General features: G+C 38.6%; 1 protein-coding gene across 1 annotated transcript in view; it reads right to left on the reverse strand.

Annotated features, from left to right (window-relative positions):
• The window catches only part of cbx2 (chromobox homolog 2 (Drosophila Pc class)), a 32,268-nt gene extending 27,600 nt beyond the window's left edge, over positions 1-4,668 (reverse strand). The window contains exons 1-2 of the mRNA XM_048555369.2: positions 4,548-4,668; positions 4,310-4,353 (exon numbers count right to left, since the gene is read on the reverse strand). Of these exons, the coding sequence (XP_048411326.1) occupies positions 4,310-4,353; positions 4,548-4,619 (116 nt within the window). The 5' untranslated portion in view covers positions 4,620-4,668. The remainder of the gene's footprint in view (positions 1-4,309; positions 4,354-4,547) is intronic.
• Between the last annotated feature and the right edge of the window lie 10,033 nt (positions 4,669-14,701).

The following is a 14,701-nucleotide window of genomic DNA, read 5'->3' on the forward strand; positions in this document are numbered from 1 at the left end:
AAGCAGCATCTCAGGAGCACAAAAGCTGACGTCAGCTTTTGTGCTCCTGAGATGCTGCTTGGCCTGCTGTGTTCATCCAGCCTCACATTTTATTATCTAAGAACAAGTCACATTGTTATGGGTGTGAAGTCACATGAAAGCCAGAACAGGCAAGGACCAAACACTTTCTCCGCACACCACCCCCACCCCCCAGCCTTGGTTCAAAACATAACTGCCCCCTCCCAAATAAGCATCATGAGGCTTAAAGATTATGATTTTACACTGTGTAGTATCTTTGTTATCCAATGTTTGCTAATCCTAGATTAAAGCACAATTTCATGATTGGGTGAGGACAGTTGTTCCCAAGAGCTACCTCAGCAGTACAGGTACCTAGACAGTTGCCATTATTCTATGTCACTATCAATCCACCTTAGCCACCTGACCCTTTGTGGTGTTGCTCAACCAGTGTACAGTTTCTAACTAAAGAATTACTGTCTACAAATGAACTCTCATGTGAGCTGCACAATGACTTGTTTCTCCCCAATTATCTTGATCACCAAGAAAAGCACTAAAAATTGCCTCTATTTGTCATAATCTAAACATTTTTTCTGTGATGCTGACTTATACGTGTCTTTGGATTTATCAGGCAGTCATATAGTATGGTAACAGGCCCATTGGTCCAACCATTAGGACCATAATCCCAAATCACTCCCACCTGCAACCACTTGGCCCACATCTCTCCAAATATTCCTTATTCATGTATATAGTGTTTTTTAAATGCTGTAACAGTATTCACATCCACCACATCAGTTGGAAGTTCATTCCACACATGAACCAATGTAAAAAAGTTGCCGTGTCTTTTTTTTTTAAAATCTTTCTCTTCTCACCTTAAAAATATGTCCCCCATTCTTGAAATCTTTCTCCCTACGGAAAAAACACATCTCCCAATCACTATCTATACCTCACGATTTTATAAACCTCTATAAAAGTCAGCCCCCAACCTCCTACCCAGCTTCTCCTTTAACTCCAACCCTCCACAACATCCTGATAAACATGTTTCTTCTGAACCCTCTACAGTTTAATAATATCCTTCCTGTAACAGGGCAGTCCCAACTCTTATATTCAAAGAGGTGAGCAATGATGGCAAGTGTGATCAAGACCTTTTTACCCACCTTGTATGTGACATAAACTTCAAAGAATTATGTACCTAAACCCCTAGATCTCTCTTCTCTACAACACGACCTGAGGCCCTACTTTTAATTATACAAGTCCTGCCCTCATCTGTTTTACCAAACTGTAATACCTCACATTCATCTAAAGTAAACTCCAACCGCCACTCCTGAGCCCGCTGACCCAATTGATCAAGATCTCTTTTTAATCTTAAATAACCTTCTTCATTGATCACTATACAAAAATTTTGGTTTCGTCTGCAAACTTAACCATGACTCTTACACAAAATGATTTTTATGAGAATACAAATGACAAACAAAAGTGGACCCTGCACCGATCCCTGTGGACCACAGCTGTTCAGAGGCCTCCAGTCTGAAAAACAACCCTCCATCATTCTGTCTCCTGTTGTTAAGCCAATTTTGTATCCAATTGTCAACCTGAAAGACTATTTTAAAATGTGACAATTCTCCATGATTCTAAAGTAGTAAACAAAATAATGCCAATCACATGCATTGCTTGAATAAAGTGAGCACTGAACTGTGGTTTAACTGACAAGATGTAAAGGCAACAGACTACCCAATCACAGGAACAGCTTTGAATTAAACAGTACAACACTTTACAAAGGGCACACAAATACACTTCATTATTAACATAAATATCACTTTGTTAATACATCTCATCCATGATTTGAAGGGCACTGCAATGGAGTGCGAGGAAATAATTCCTCCACTTCTCCTGTGAGAAAAAAAGACATAGGAACATGTGAAATAGGAACAATAACAGGCCATTTGACATCCCAAGCTATATCTGCCTTCTACAGCCCTTTTTTTAAAGAGGATTTTAAAGATTCATCACCCATTGATCCATAACCACTAACTTTTAACTTGGAGCACTAACCTTCAGGGATCTATGTGCAGCAGGGACTGCTGACAGCAGAAGTCAATGTGGCAGCATGCCCATTGGTACGCACGGAACTCAGTGTGGCTGCACAGCTTAGACGGTACACCACTAAAGGCTGAAGATGTGCCTTGACATCTCAGCCCTAAATCCCTAGCTGTTATTCAGAAACAATGTCCCTGTCTCTAGACAGCAGCACCCCTTCACCAGAGGAATATATCCTTCCTTGGTTCACCCTGTTGAGACCTGTAAGAATTTTATATCCTTTAGAGGTTTCACAAGATCATAGATCATCCACGACTTCGCATCCTAAGAATCAGTCAGGTGAATCTTTAGAACGCAGCAGTTAAGGTTGGTTGTTTTTGTTCTGTGTTTGGTTAGTGAAAGGTTTACATTGTAACATAATCCAAGTTCCATTCATAATGAATGTTAAATTTTTCTTCAATGGAGAAAGACTAAAACAAGAGTACATTGCATTTTTGTACGTTGATTAACAAATTAAGGTCTTATTTGTACCTTGTCACCAATTTCCTACCTCTAAAATGTAATAAAGCATACTGTGACATTTAATTGTAGTTAGGTCTTTTCAAAACACAGGTGTACATACTATAAAATCACTCCTCTTCAAAAGAAAAATGGCCCTACCTTAGCAATATGTTAGAAAACTGCACATTGTGAAGTGGTTCAAGTGATTTTCACATTCAAAAAACAAAACAAAAACCCACTAATTCACGAAGCAGAAGCAACAAAGTCTTACAAAATAAATTGTCTTTAATACTTTAGATTAAGAACTGATCATTTGAACAAGAAAGGAATGCAAAGGATTATGCGGGGCTCGATAAAAAAAAGTGGAGAAATACACAAGAAATTGGAGTGGAGGGATAATGTTACTAGCAGATTGATAAATGGTTGGTAGAAAGTAGCCTCAGGTTTGTTAGCAATGGAATGTTTCAACCAAGATTCCAAGTCTGTTGCATCTTAATCCCAAGTCTTGTCCTCACAACACTGCAACATAAAATGAACAGTGTGTACAAGTTCTGAAAATAATTTCTCATTATACGACTTGGCTTAAAAGGGTTAAAAAAAAAGCCAAGTTTAGTCATAGAAAAATCTGAGCTTCTGTGCCTTCAATACCATATGGAACTTCATTTTTTTTGTCTTCAGACTGGATTTTACATCAAATCCCCAGTCTGTCAGCCACAAATATCAAGCAAAAGGATGGCAAGTTAAGTCCTGTTACTGTTTGCAAGACCTCAGGTCAAATATATTTATACTTTCACTTGCAACTCATTAAAGCTCAAGTCCAGTACTCTATAAAAACAAGGGTAAAAGACTTTATCACAACTTTGCACTTTGTTTAATGCCAAAGAAAGATGCACTTTTGTAAGGGTTGGAGTGGGGGTGGAGATGAATAGTGCACAGATGGAGGGTATGTAAACTGTGGAACAGGGAACAGCTTGTTATTGTGAAGCCACCTGATTGTATCAAAACAAAAAAAAGCAGATTAGCACATTATCCCCCGTGCCTTCCCCCGGGCCCCAAACAATAAAACAGCAGTTGCACGCTCTTTGGTTGTCACAATCTTAGAAAAATCCACAACTTTAAAAGTAAAATAAAAGCAATTATTAAACGATTAAGATGCATACATAATTCTGTGTGTTAAACAAACTCAACTTTTGAACAATATATATTCAGTAAACATACAATCATTGCCTTCATTGTAGAAATATCACACCATCACAATCATCTTTGGAAAGACAGAACAAATCACCTCAAGTGACTAAATCAAACATTGGAGTTAAAAGAAAATTATGGATATATTATACAAGAACAATGATATAAATAAAAGATCTTGCCAATCTCAAAAGTGAAACTATCAGAATTTAAGCATTAAAAAAGTTGTAAACAAGGTTATATATACCCAAATAAGATATCACAACATAAAATATATTATTAGAGGAAAGTGGCACTCTTAAAATACATTAAACAATAGAAAACAAAATCAACAATTAAGGATTAAAATGTAGAGGTACCAAGAAAACAAAACAAAAATATGTCACTAGAGTATTGTAAAACAAAATAAAGGGAAACAGAATACAGTATGTTTAATTTTGAATGGAAGTGATGAGAAGAAATAGGATACGGGGCAAGTTGGGGGGGGGGGGTGGAAACAAAGGAAGAAGCTTTCAAACCAGCTCGTTGCTGGAGTTGAGAGCGCGCACACGCTGCTGCTGTAGTATTGTTAAAACCTGATGCCACTCACTTGGAAGACCATCCTCTCCACTTCACCAAGTACTCCAGCTTCCCCTGCGGGGGAGGGGGCGGTGGTGGAAAAGAAAAAAAATAAACAAATAACAAGTCAGTCCCGTTACCCCATCATCATCATCATCATAAACACGAATTAAAGCCCCTGTGCAATATCGCTACCGCGCGTTATCCACATCTATAAAATTGCAACGAATGCTCTTTTGCTTTGTTTCTTTTGCTGTCTCTCCCCAGACCTTCCTCAGCCTTTTCCTCAGAATGCATTCCGCTGCGAAAACTTGCTCTCCCACAGCGCTCAGCTCCTCCATCCCCGCGAGCTGCTCCACTTTGTGCTCGCGCGGGTCTCCTCCTCCCCTTCACCCGTCACTCCGGCCGCGGACCGTGACGTCACCCACATCACCAACTGACCAATCGGCTCCTGCCTGGTGTGACCGTTGCTAGGCACGGGTCAGCGGTTGCCAGGTGAATTGGGAGAACGTTAAGAATGGAACCGCCGCTGCCGACGCCGCATTAACCCCCTCGGTGCCGCTAGCCCTTTGCGATCAATCAGAAGGCAAGCGAGACAAAGGATAAACACACCAAACACATTCGCGTAACTTTCCAAACCAAACAGAAAATCCATTCCAGCTCTAACGAGCCGTTCTTCATAATACCATCACAGATAAAATGCACGCGAGTGTTGTGACGTAGATTCCTTTCCCAAGACTTTTTAACTTATTTAACTTAGCCAGACGAACAAAAAACACTCTTTAACAATGACAACACAATCAAATCTCTCTTACTGCCAAAGAAGACCAAAGTTTCCTTCAGCTAAGATCAAATATTAGCACTCATATTATGTTTCTGGAATAAGTATGTCTCAGTCGTTTTAAAATTTTGGCAATAAAGTTTGAGTCTAAGTGTTTCTTTCTCTTTAAAATAAGCTTTTTGAAAACACTTTACTGACAACTACAAAAGGTTTGTCGGTCATCAAGGTAGAGTATTATTGTTGCACATGTTGATTTACGAATATGAAAATTCACACAACATTATTGTAAAACGTTTACCTCGTTTACAAGCACATTTGAAACAAAGAAACTGACATTGCTCTGGCACTTTGTAGCTGGTGGTCAAATCCTTTTGTTTTCTATATTGTTCACACATTAAGGATCTAAAAAGTTATAACATCTCCAAAATTATCGTTCAAGATCCCGATCATGATAGTCCCACTGATGTGTGCCACCTCTTCCACACCGATTTGTAGCAACAATAAAATGACATTCATTTCTTGGCATCGTGAATTTTGCAATTTCCTTCAACTTGAATGCTACAGGTGCTTTTCAGAAATCTAAAGGTGGCACGTGAAGACTCAGATTTAGTACTTATTTGTCACTTGGGCAATTACTACTTTTTGCATAATTATTAAGTGATAGGAAGCAAAATAAAACCTCTTATTCGGTTGTATATCGCAGATGGGTGCATCTCCAGTGTATGATTCTTGTGCAATACTGAGGATATGCTGCTTTGTAAAGGTGCTGTCAAATGGATAATACATTAAACAAGATTGCTTCTTTTAACCTCTTGCAGATGGCCTGTATCCACCTTCCTCATATTTCTACGATTGAAATTCTTGTACATATCTGTATCACCTCCGAACTTGATCAAATCAATATTGGGCTTGGTGTTCTCTCATTCTTCTAAAAAATGATTTGTCCAAATCTCAGCTGCGTCCGGCTCCTGAGATGCTGCTGGGCCTGCTGTGTTCATCCAGCTTCACACTTTATTATCCTATCGCAATAAGTCAGGTTTACCCATCAACTACCTTAACCACACACTTTTGTCTTCGATTTGCATCATTCCTGAAACTAACATCACGTTAAATTGAAAATTGCTATCCTTCTCTATTATCAGAATTTTTCTCCTCCTTAATTCTAAATTTAGTATTTGAATATCCTCCAGTTCTTTGTAAGAACATGGGAATAGGAGTGGACCATTCGTCCCATTGACTCAGCTCTGCAATTTAATACTATCACGTCTGTTTGAACACTTCAAAGCCTTCTATCCACACTAACTCCGTAACAGTATGCCATTGGTAGTCATGAATCTATCAATCTCTACCTGAAACATATCAATGACTGAGTTTTCACAGTCCTCTGGGTAGACAATTCCATAAATTTGGTATCAGACTTTTTAGCTATGTTGGCTATCTTACAACTCGATTGCTAAATATTACAATTTCTCCATCTCTCTTCCTTTAAAACCTCCTCAAGTCCACTTCAACTTTTTGGTCTCTGCTCTCTCTCTGGGTCGTCACATTTTGGTTACATCTACGTGTGATTTTTCTCTAATGCAGCCAAATACTATGCAAATTCGGCTGCTGTTGTTGCTACTCTGGTGGACTGAAAATAGTTCCAGGACTTTGCATTAGTTTCAGTAGACTCATTCTTTAGTGGCAAGTAGCTTTTGCCATTTATACAAACAATTGCGAATAACAAGAAGTCGTAAATGGTCTCAACATTTTTTTCCACACAGTACTCCTGTCTTGCTGGAGGGACGAGTTCATGGCGCTCCCTCGTCTGTTTGCATACAACTGTGGTGATTGGACGTCTGCAAATCTCTGTGTTTCGGTTATCTGTTAATTGTTTTTGAGCAAGTTGAAAACCAACATACTTGTATCTTGCAAATTTAGATTCGAAAGCTGTTAGAATATTCATGTCAATAAGTAAGGCATCGTATGTGCATGTAGCCTGTGTGTGATGTCTATAATACAGATGACAGTAATTATGCAACATATTCAAAACAGATTAAAATGATGCTAAACCAGTGTTGCATGACATGACTCATGTGGGAGATTGCAAGACATCCTGGATTGCTGGGCTCCTCCCACCGATTAGATACCTTTCAATGTAAAGAGCACAGAAGTAAGTGCTGCTTGTACCATAACTTCTTGTTGGAAACAAACTGCCTGTATGTGTTTAAGACTAAGTACACCAGACCTGGCTGTGTACAAAGTGGCTCTGAGAAACCATCATCTCAGGTAACTCTTGTTGACCACAAGTAAATTCTAACTTTATGCTTCCTGTATTCATTACTATGCATGTCTGCTGTAATATTTTTATTCGTACTTTGTTTAAGTAAGGGCGGTAATGGTTGATGCTGAAGTATGTAATGCTGGTTGGGTGTAACTGAGGGCCTATTGCATTCTTATTATCCTAAGAAGAATGTAAATGGTACATTATTGAGCTGTAGATTCCCAGTTGTTGGACATTTTCAAATCAAAGATTAATAGTGTTTAGGTTCTTAAGGGAATTGGATGATGGGAATAACGTGGGAGGGTGGAATTGAAGTGAAAGATCAGCCATGATGGTATTGATGGAAGAGCAGATTAAAAGATCTGAATATCTTACACCTGTTCCTATTTTTTATGTTCTTATCTTTTAAATACCTTAATTTGGAAACTGTGGTATCATTTTATGTATCAACATGTTCTTGTTCACCTGCTGTATGGGGAGGTTCATTTGTCATATGTAAAAATGGTAAAAGACAGTAACTCTATACTATCTATTTTCCATAGTCTCAATATCTTCCAAACTCTCTTCGAATAAATCAATAATGGGAGTGTTGATTAAAGTAATGGAATCTAACCCCTCACTTACCGTGTCTCCCTCATAGATGCATGAGTTTCACCCTTTAGTATAGGAGCAGGAGCATTGGAGATACAGAGATATAATCCTTTGGAAAATCCTAAACTCCCTGTTCCCATTATCAGCTCTTTTTACTTCATGTAATGCTTTGGGTTTCATATTTCTTTGTCAGTATAGCATTTTCATTTGTAACTTTGGCAGATGATTCATGTACACTCCAGTGGAGATAGGAAGTGAGGTTGGGAGGATTATGTGGAAACTTCTGGTGAATATATTTATAATAATGTTCACTTATTTCCTTTTTGTATTTTCTCTCTGAACACTTGAGAAAGAGACTGTTCTGTCAGTGACATTGCTTAGCTTAGATTATCTGGGGCTGTCCACCATTGTTTTAAATAGTCGTAATAGTGTTTAAATTAGTTACGATTAAGACTGTCCACCATTGTTTTAAATAGTTGTAATCGTGTTTAAATTAGTTACGACTAAGAGTCGCTGGACTCAAAACATTAATGTTTTCTCCCCACAGATGCTGTCAGACTTGTTGCATTTTTCTAGCAATTTCTGTTACTGTTTTAAATATGCTTGCTTTATTGCAGAAAATAAAGTAACAGCATTTGACAGCGTTAATAGTTAAATTAGTCCTTCTCACTTGTTATTTCCCCTTAAATTTCATATGCTATCATTAGATTTTTGATAGTTATAACTTTTAAATGAAATAGTAGCTGCTTAGGAAACATTCATTCGTTATAGAAGCAACATGTTTGGCTATTAGATTTTCATTAGTACTAACAAAGTCTTTTAGTAATTCCAGAAAAAGTTCTTTCAAGTTCTTTCCTGTTTTGTTAATTATTTTGGAATAGGCATTTCTCCAATTTTTAATTAGTTGAAGATCAAGCTTTTTGTTCTTAACATGGTCACACCACCAAACCTTGTTTTTTTTTTGAAATCATAGGCACTTAAAAAATTCTATGTTAATTTTTTGTCGAAATTTTAACTGTGGTATATTTGTGTGGAATTTGCAGATTATCATGAATATTGTGATCCAAATTGTAGCAACATGAATAAATGCTAGTTATGGCATTAATGAATGTTACAACCTGTTTGATATGGAGGGTTGTTAGCTATTTAAAACCACAGGCAGTCAAATGCTTGGTTCATCCCATGAAAAATATGGTGTAATAATCATTATTCCTTCTATAAGAATATGGGAAGGCATTCAAGGAATGTGGCACGTTCATGTCTCACTGTCTCATCCAGATTAGATCTGTTAACTTATTATCATAATTCTCTTTGTATAAACACAATACAATATGAATTTTCATGCCCTGATTTACCAGTTTAACAATGAGGTATTGTATTGTATATAGCAGTGGGTAAAGTAGAATTTGTCTTTATTGAGTAACCCTGATTTTAATTGGACCATGGCTCAGGACAGCAGCAAGCTCCCATTGCCGTTGTGGATACAATATACAGGACTTCTTCTCTGAGTCACATTTTAATATAAATAATCCACCTCTTTGCTTAACAAGAATCAACTTACTTTTGCCTTAAGAATATTCAAGGTCTCTACTTCAATCACCTTCTTGGCAAGAGTTTCAAAGGCTCAAGACCTTCTAAGAGAAACAAAATTGCCTCATCTCTGTTTTAAATGGGTGACATTTGACTTTTTAAACAGTGTCACCTAGTTCTAGGTTCTCTGATAAGAAGAAACATCCTCTCCACATCTGCCCTGTCAAGACCTCTCAGGATTTAGTTGTTCGAATCAAGACACCACTTACTTTTCAGAACTTCAGCAAATATAAGCCTAGTCTGTCTAGCCTTTCCTCAAAAGATCATCCCACTCTCATTTTAGGTGTTAGAATGGCAAGTGTTATTTGAATTGTCTCCTATACATTTATATTCTTCCTTAAATAAGGTGACTAATACTGTGCACAGTATTTTAGATGCAGTGTCACCACTGCACAGTACAACTGAAATATAACATCCCTATGTTTGGTTTTCAATTTCTCATGCGATAAATGATAACATTCTATTAGCTTTCCAAATTACTTACTGTATCTGCATGCTAACTTTTGTGATTTTCACACAATGATATGTAAATCTTCTGCATCTTAAAGATCTGCAATCTTTTGCTATTTAGAAAATATACTTCCCTTTAATTCTTATTTGCCATATTCTTCTTAGCAAAATGGACAATTCCACATTATCCCCAATTATACTGCCTTAGCCTCATATTTGTCCACTCAATGAATTTACAGCTTTTTAAAATATATTTTTACAGTAGATTGGCTAATTAATCGAAGAGTTGGACAAGTCGGGCAATTTCAAGATGGCAACCTGTTTGAATGGAATGCCGCAGGGATCATCACTGGGGCCACAATTATTTACAGTACATATTAATTACTTGGATGATGAAACTCTAGACAAGTTTATGGATGACATAGAAATAAATGGGAAGGCAATTGTTGAATATAACAAAGTCTGCAGGGGGATATAGATGAGTTAAGAGAGTGGGCAAAAAACTTGAGAGACAGCAAATAATATGTGAAGTTATGCACTTTGGCAGGAAGAGCAGAGGTGCTGGATATTACTTAAATGGAGGAAGACTGCAGAAAGCTCCAGCACAGAAGGAATTGGAGTCCTTGTGCATAATCACTAAAAGCTAGTATATGTGTTCAGCATGTAACAGTGAAGGTTGGGTGGCTCATTGAGCTGGTTTGTTGTTCCGCGAACATTTCATTACCATGCTGGATAACATCCTCAGTGCAGCCTCCAATGAAGCATCGGTGTGTTTTCCTGCCTGCTTTTTAAACCCTAGAGTCCATTGAGCTGGATTGCCTCACTTCCAGTTTTCCTTCCTAGTGGAGTGTATATGGGGTCGAGTTCTATGTGATTATTAATGGCATGCTTTGTTGAGTGCTAGGCTTCTAGGAATTCCTGTGCTTGTCTCTGCTTAGCTTGTCCCAGGATTTTGGTGTTGTCCCAGTCGAATTGGTGGCTCTCCTTTTCCAACACTACTGGAATAAGAGCAACACCCCAGTGAAACCATCTCTACGGACAACATGCTGAAACTACTGGATCTATGCCTTACCACCTACTTCATTTTCACAGCCAAACATACGAACAAATCAATGGGATACCCATGGGATCACCTATCTCTGGACTCATAGCAGAGGCAATGATGCAAAGACTAAAAATAATGGCCCTTCCTCTAATCCAACCAAAACTAGGGATAGACTACATGGAGGACATCTTTGTCATCATTAAACGGACCAAACTATAGGAGACACACAAACTTATAAACAACACCCTCACTGGAATAAAATTCACCAGAGAGGAGGAGAAGGACAAACAGGTCCCATTCCTGGAAGTCATGGTAGAGCGCAATACAAGTAGGGAACTCCAAACGAAAGTACATCGAAAAGCCACACGCACAGACCAGGTACTGAACTTCAACAGTAACCATCGCAGCACACACAAACGAAGCTGGGTGCGAACACTATTTAAACGGGCAACAACACACTGCAGCAACATGGAACTATGCCAAGAGGAAGAAGAGTACCTCTTCCAGGTTTCCAAAGATAATGGATATCCAAAAAACTGGGTCAGAAGATGCCTACACGAACAACATCAGGAAGGTACTACACGCCCTGACTCACTCATCACGTTACCCTACATCAGGAACACATCAGAACTAACCGCAGGACTCCTACGACTGCTGGGCATCAGAGTGGCACACAAGCTCACGTCAACCCTATGACAATTGCTCACCTGAACTAAAGACCCACTCCCCTCCATGGACAGGATCAATGTCATCTACAAGTTCCCCTGCAGACACTGTGAGAAACACTACAACGGACAAACAAGAAGGAAACTAACAATAAGGGTACATGAACACCAACTGGCCTTAAAAAGATGTGACCAAAACTCACTCATCTCAATCCACATGGAAAGGGAGAACCACCAATTCGATTGGGACAACACCAAAATCCTGGGATAAGCTAAGCAGAAACAGGCACGGAATTCCTAGAAGCCTGGCAATCCATGAAGCATGCCATTAATAAACACATAGAACTCGACCCCATGTACACTCCACTACGAAGGAAAGCCGCAAGTGAGGCAATCCAGCTCAACAGACTCCAGAGTTTAAAAACCAGGCGGGAAAACACACCAATGCTTATAGACTTTTTGAGTCTATAGGAATGCACACCGAGGATGTCATCCAGCATGATACTGAATCGTCTGCGGAATAACAAACCAGCTTGGCGAGCCAACCAGCCTCAACACCCACAACCCGAGCTACAAATCTACTCCAAAACCTTAATAGTGAAATCAAATGGAATGTTGATTTCTATTTCAAAGGGAATAGAGTATGAAAATAAAGAGGTTTTGCTAAAAGTATCGAAGGCACTGGTTAAGCCAAAGCTGGAGCACTCTGGAAAGTTTAGTTCCACTTGTTGATGGAAAGATATATGGCCATTGTAAGTAGTCCAGAGAAGGTTCACTGTGTTGGTCTCACATATGAAGGGACCGCTTTAGGAGGAGAGCTCGAGTAGGTTGGGTGTCTACTCTTTTGAGTCTATAGGAATGCAAAATAGCTTTATTGAAACAAAGTTCTTAGGAGACGTGACAAGGTAGCTGTTTCTCCTTGTGGGAGAGTCCAGGACCAGAGGGCATGATCTTGGAATAAGGTCACACATTTCAGACAGAGATGAGGAGGAATTTTATTTTCTCAGGGGATTGTGAACCTGTGGAATTTTTTTTATCACAGTGGGTTGTGGACATTGGGTCATTAATATCTGAAGGATGAGACAGACTTTTTTTTAAAAATCAGTAAGAAAATCAATGGTTATGTTGAAAAGGCAGGAAAGTAGTCTTGAGGATTATCAGATCAGCCATGAACTCATTGAAGATTTGATGGGCTAAATGCCTTATTTCTACTCTTACATCTCGTGGATTATAGAAGATAAAATCAGCTAAGTTATCCACTCTCAATCACTTGCAGCTAGAACGGTTTTAATGTGGACATTAATTGACAATATTAGGTTCAGCTGCAGTCTACGCAACAAAATTTTAGAACTCTTGTGGCACAGTGGTATTGCCCCTACTTCTGGTCCTTGAGGCAGGATTTAATTCCCACCTGCTCCAGAGGTATGTAATAACATGCCTGAAAGGATTGGTTAAAAAATATCAGCACCACCAAATTATGGTCAAAGAATGTTCTAACATTCACTGTTAACGTTCACATATGCAAAATAGCCATTTGGGCATTTTCCTGGAAGACCAATATCCATGACATGGTGTTCTTGTAGGAGAGAAGTCTTGGGTAGGATAATTGATGAGGAAAAAATATGAAGAATCGTATACACATTTGCACCCATTAGTTTAGTATAATTGCCTCACATTAATCTCAGATGTCTACAATTTGGGATTTTCATTCTGTCTACCTATATAATTATTCCCAAACGTGAAATCTTTTTTACTGGGATGTGTTTTTTGAATAATTATAAACACATCTGCCTCTCTGCAAAGAGTTGGAAAGCAATTTACTGCAGGTCTGTGCTGATTAATAGTCTGCTGGAAATCAGCTCGGGCAGAACAGAAGTAAAAATAAAATGGCATTCAATTACTCACGCAGAAATAATACGAGCAAGCATAAGTTGTTATCACAATTGGGTTTTCGACTCTGTTGACACTTGGCTTCAGAAAAGTCCAGCAAGTTATGTTCTTTTCACTGTACATTGAAAAGTACTAAGTTTACATCTCTATCGGTTTAACAGTAAAGTATTTCTTCATAAAAATACTTGAATAGTGATATGCCATTTCCAAGAATAAACAGGATAAAGTTCAGCTCTGATCAAAAGAAAAACATGAAAATAAGATACAAACACTGGGAAAAAATTAAAATGGAAAACAGAGGTCATGATCTGCAGTTGTTAAATTCAATGCTGAATTCAGGAATCTGGAAAATACCTAAAAGAAAATTAAGCGCTATTCCTCCAGGTTGAATTAGGTTGTGGGCCAAGGATAAAAATATGAACATCAGAGCAAGATGGTGTATTGAAATGGCAAGTGACTGGACGATCAGAGCTGTGCCTGCAGAATAAGCGGAACTATTCCACAAAGTAGTCACCCAGTCTGTCCCCAGCGTAGATAAACTCCCTCTCTGACAGCATGGTAGGTGTCCCTGTACTCCTACGATTGCAGCCTCTTTTGAGGAAAGGACACAAGATGTAAGTTTTTTATGGATGGTTGCAGAATCAATATGGGTACAACAGAAATGGAGAACTGAATCTTACTTTTTTTGGTGAGGTCCAGTTGAATCAGGTTTTTTGAAGGGTTTCTCACCACAAGGCTGAGCGAGATTTCTTGTCTTATTTTACCAAACTCATTCATTAATTGCCAAACACACCCAATAGCATCTTTCATATTTGAAATCAGAGGTTTCCACTCAGTAAAAGCATTCTCAGTCATTTATGCATAACAATGTCCTTCCCTACTCTGGCATGTTAAGTGCACCATCTTCTCTTCAATATCTTACCTTCTGCTTCTGTACCTACTTCCATGCTCTATAACTCTCACTATTGCCTACAACATCTTCTCTCATTTGCTGTCACTCAGCCCAATCCCCAACACCACCATCCTTGCATGTCCTCTGTGCTGCCTACTCACTTGTCCATGACACCTCCCCACATGCAGCAACAGCAATAGCTGTGCCATACAATTTTATATTCTGTTTTACCTGTCTTTCTCTCATTCCATGAGGG

The sequence above is a fragment of the Stegostoma tigrinum genome, chromosome 22 (assembly GCF_030684315.1).
Source record: "Stegostoma tigrinum isolate sSteTig4 chromosome 22, sSteTig4.hap1, whole genome shotgun sequence".
Taxonomy (NCBI): domain Eukaryota; kingdom Metazoa; phylum Chordata; class Chondrichthyes; order Orectolobiformes; family Stegostomatidae; genus Stegostoma; species Stegostoma tigrinum.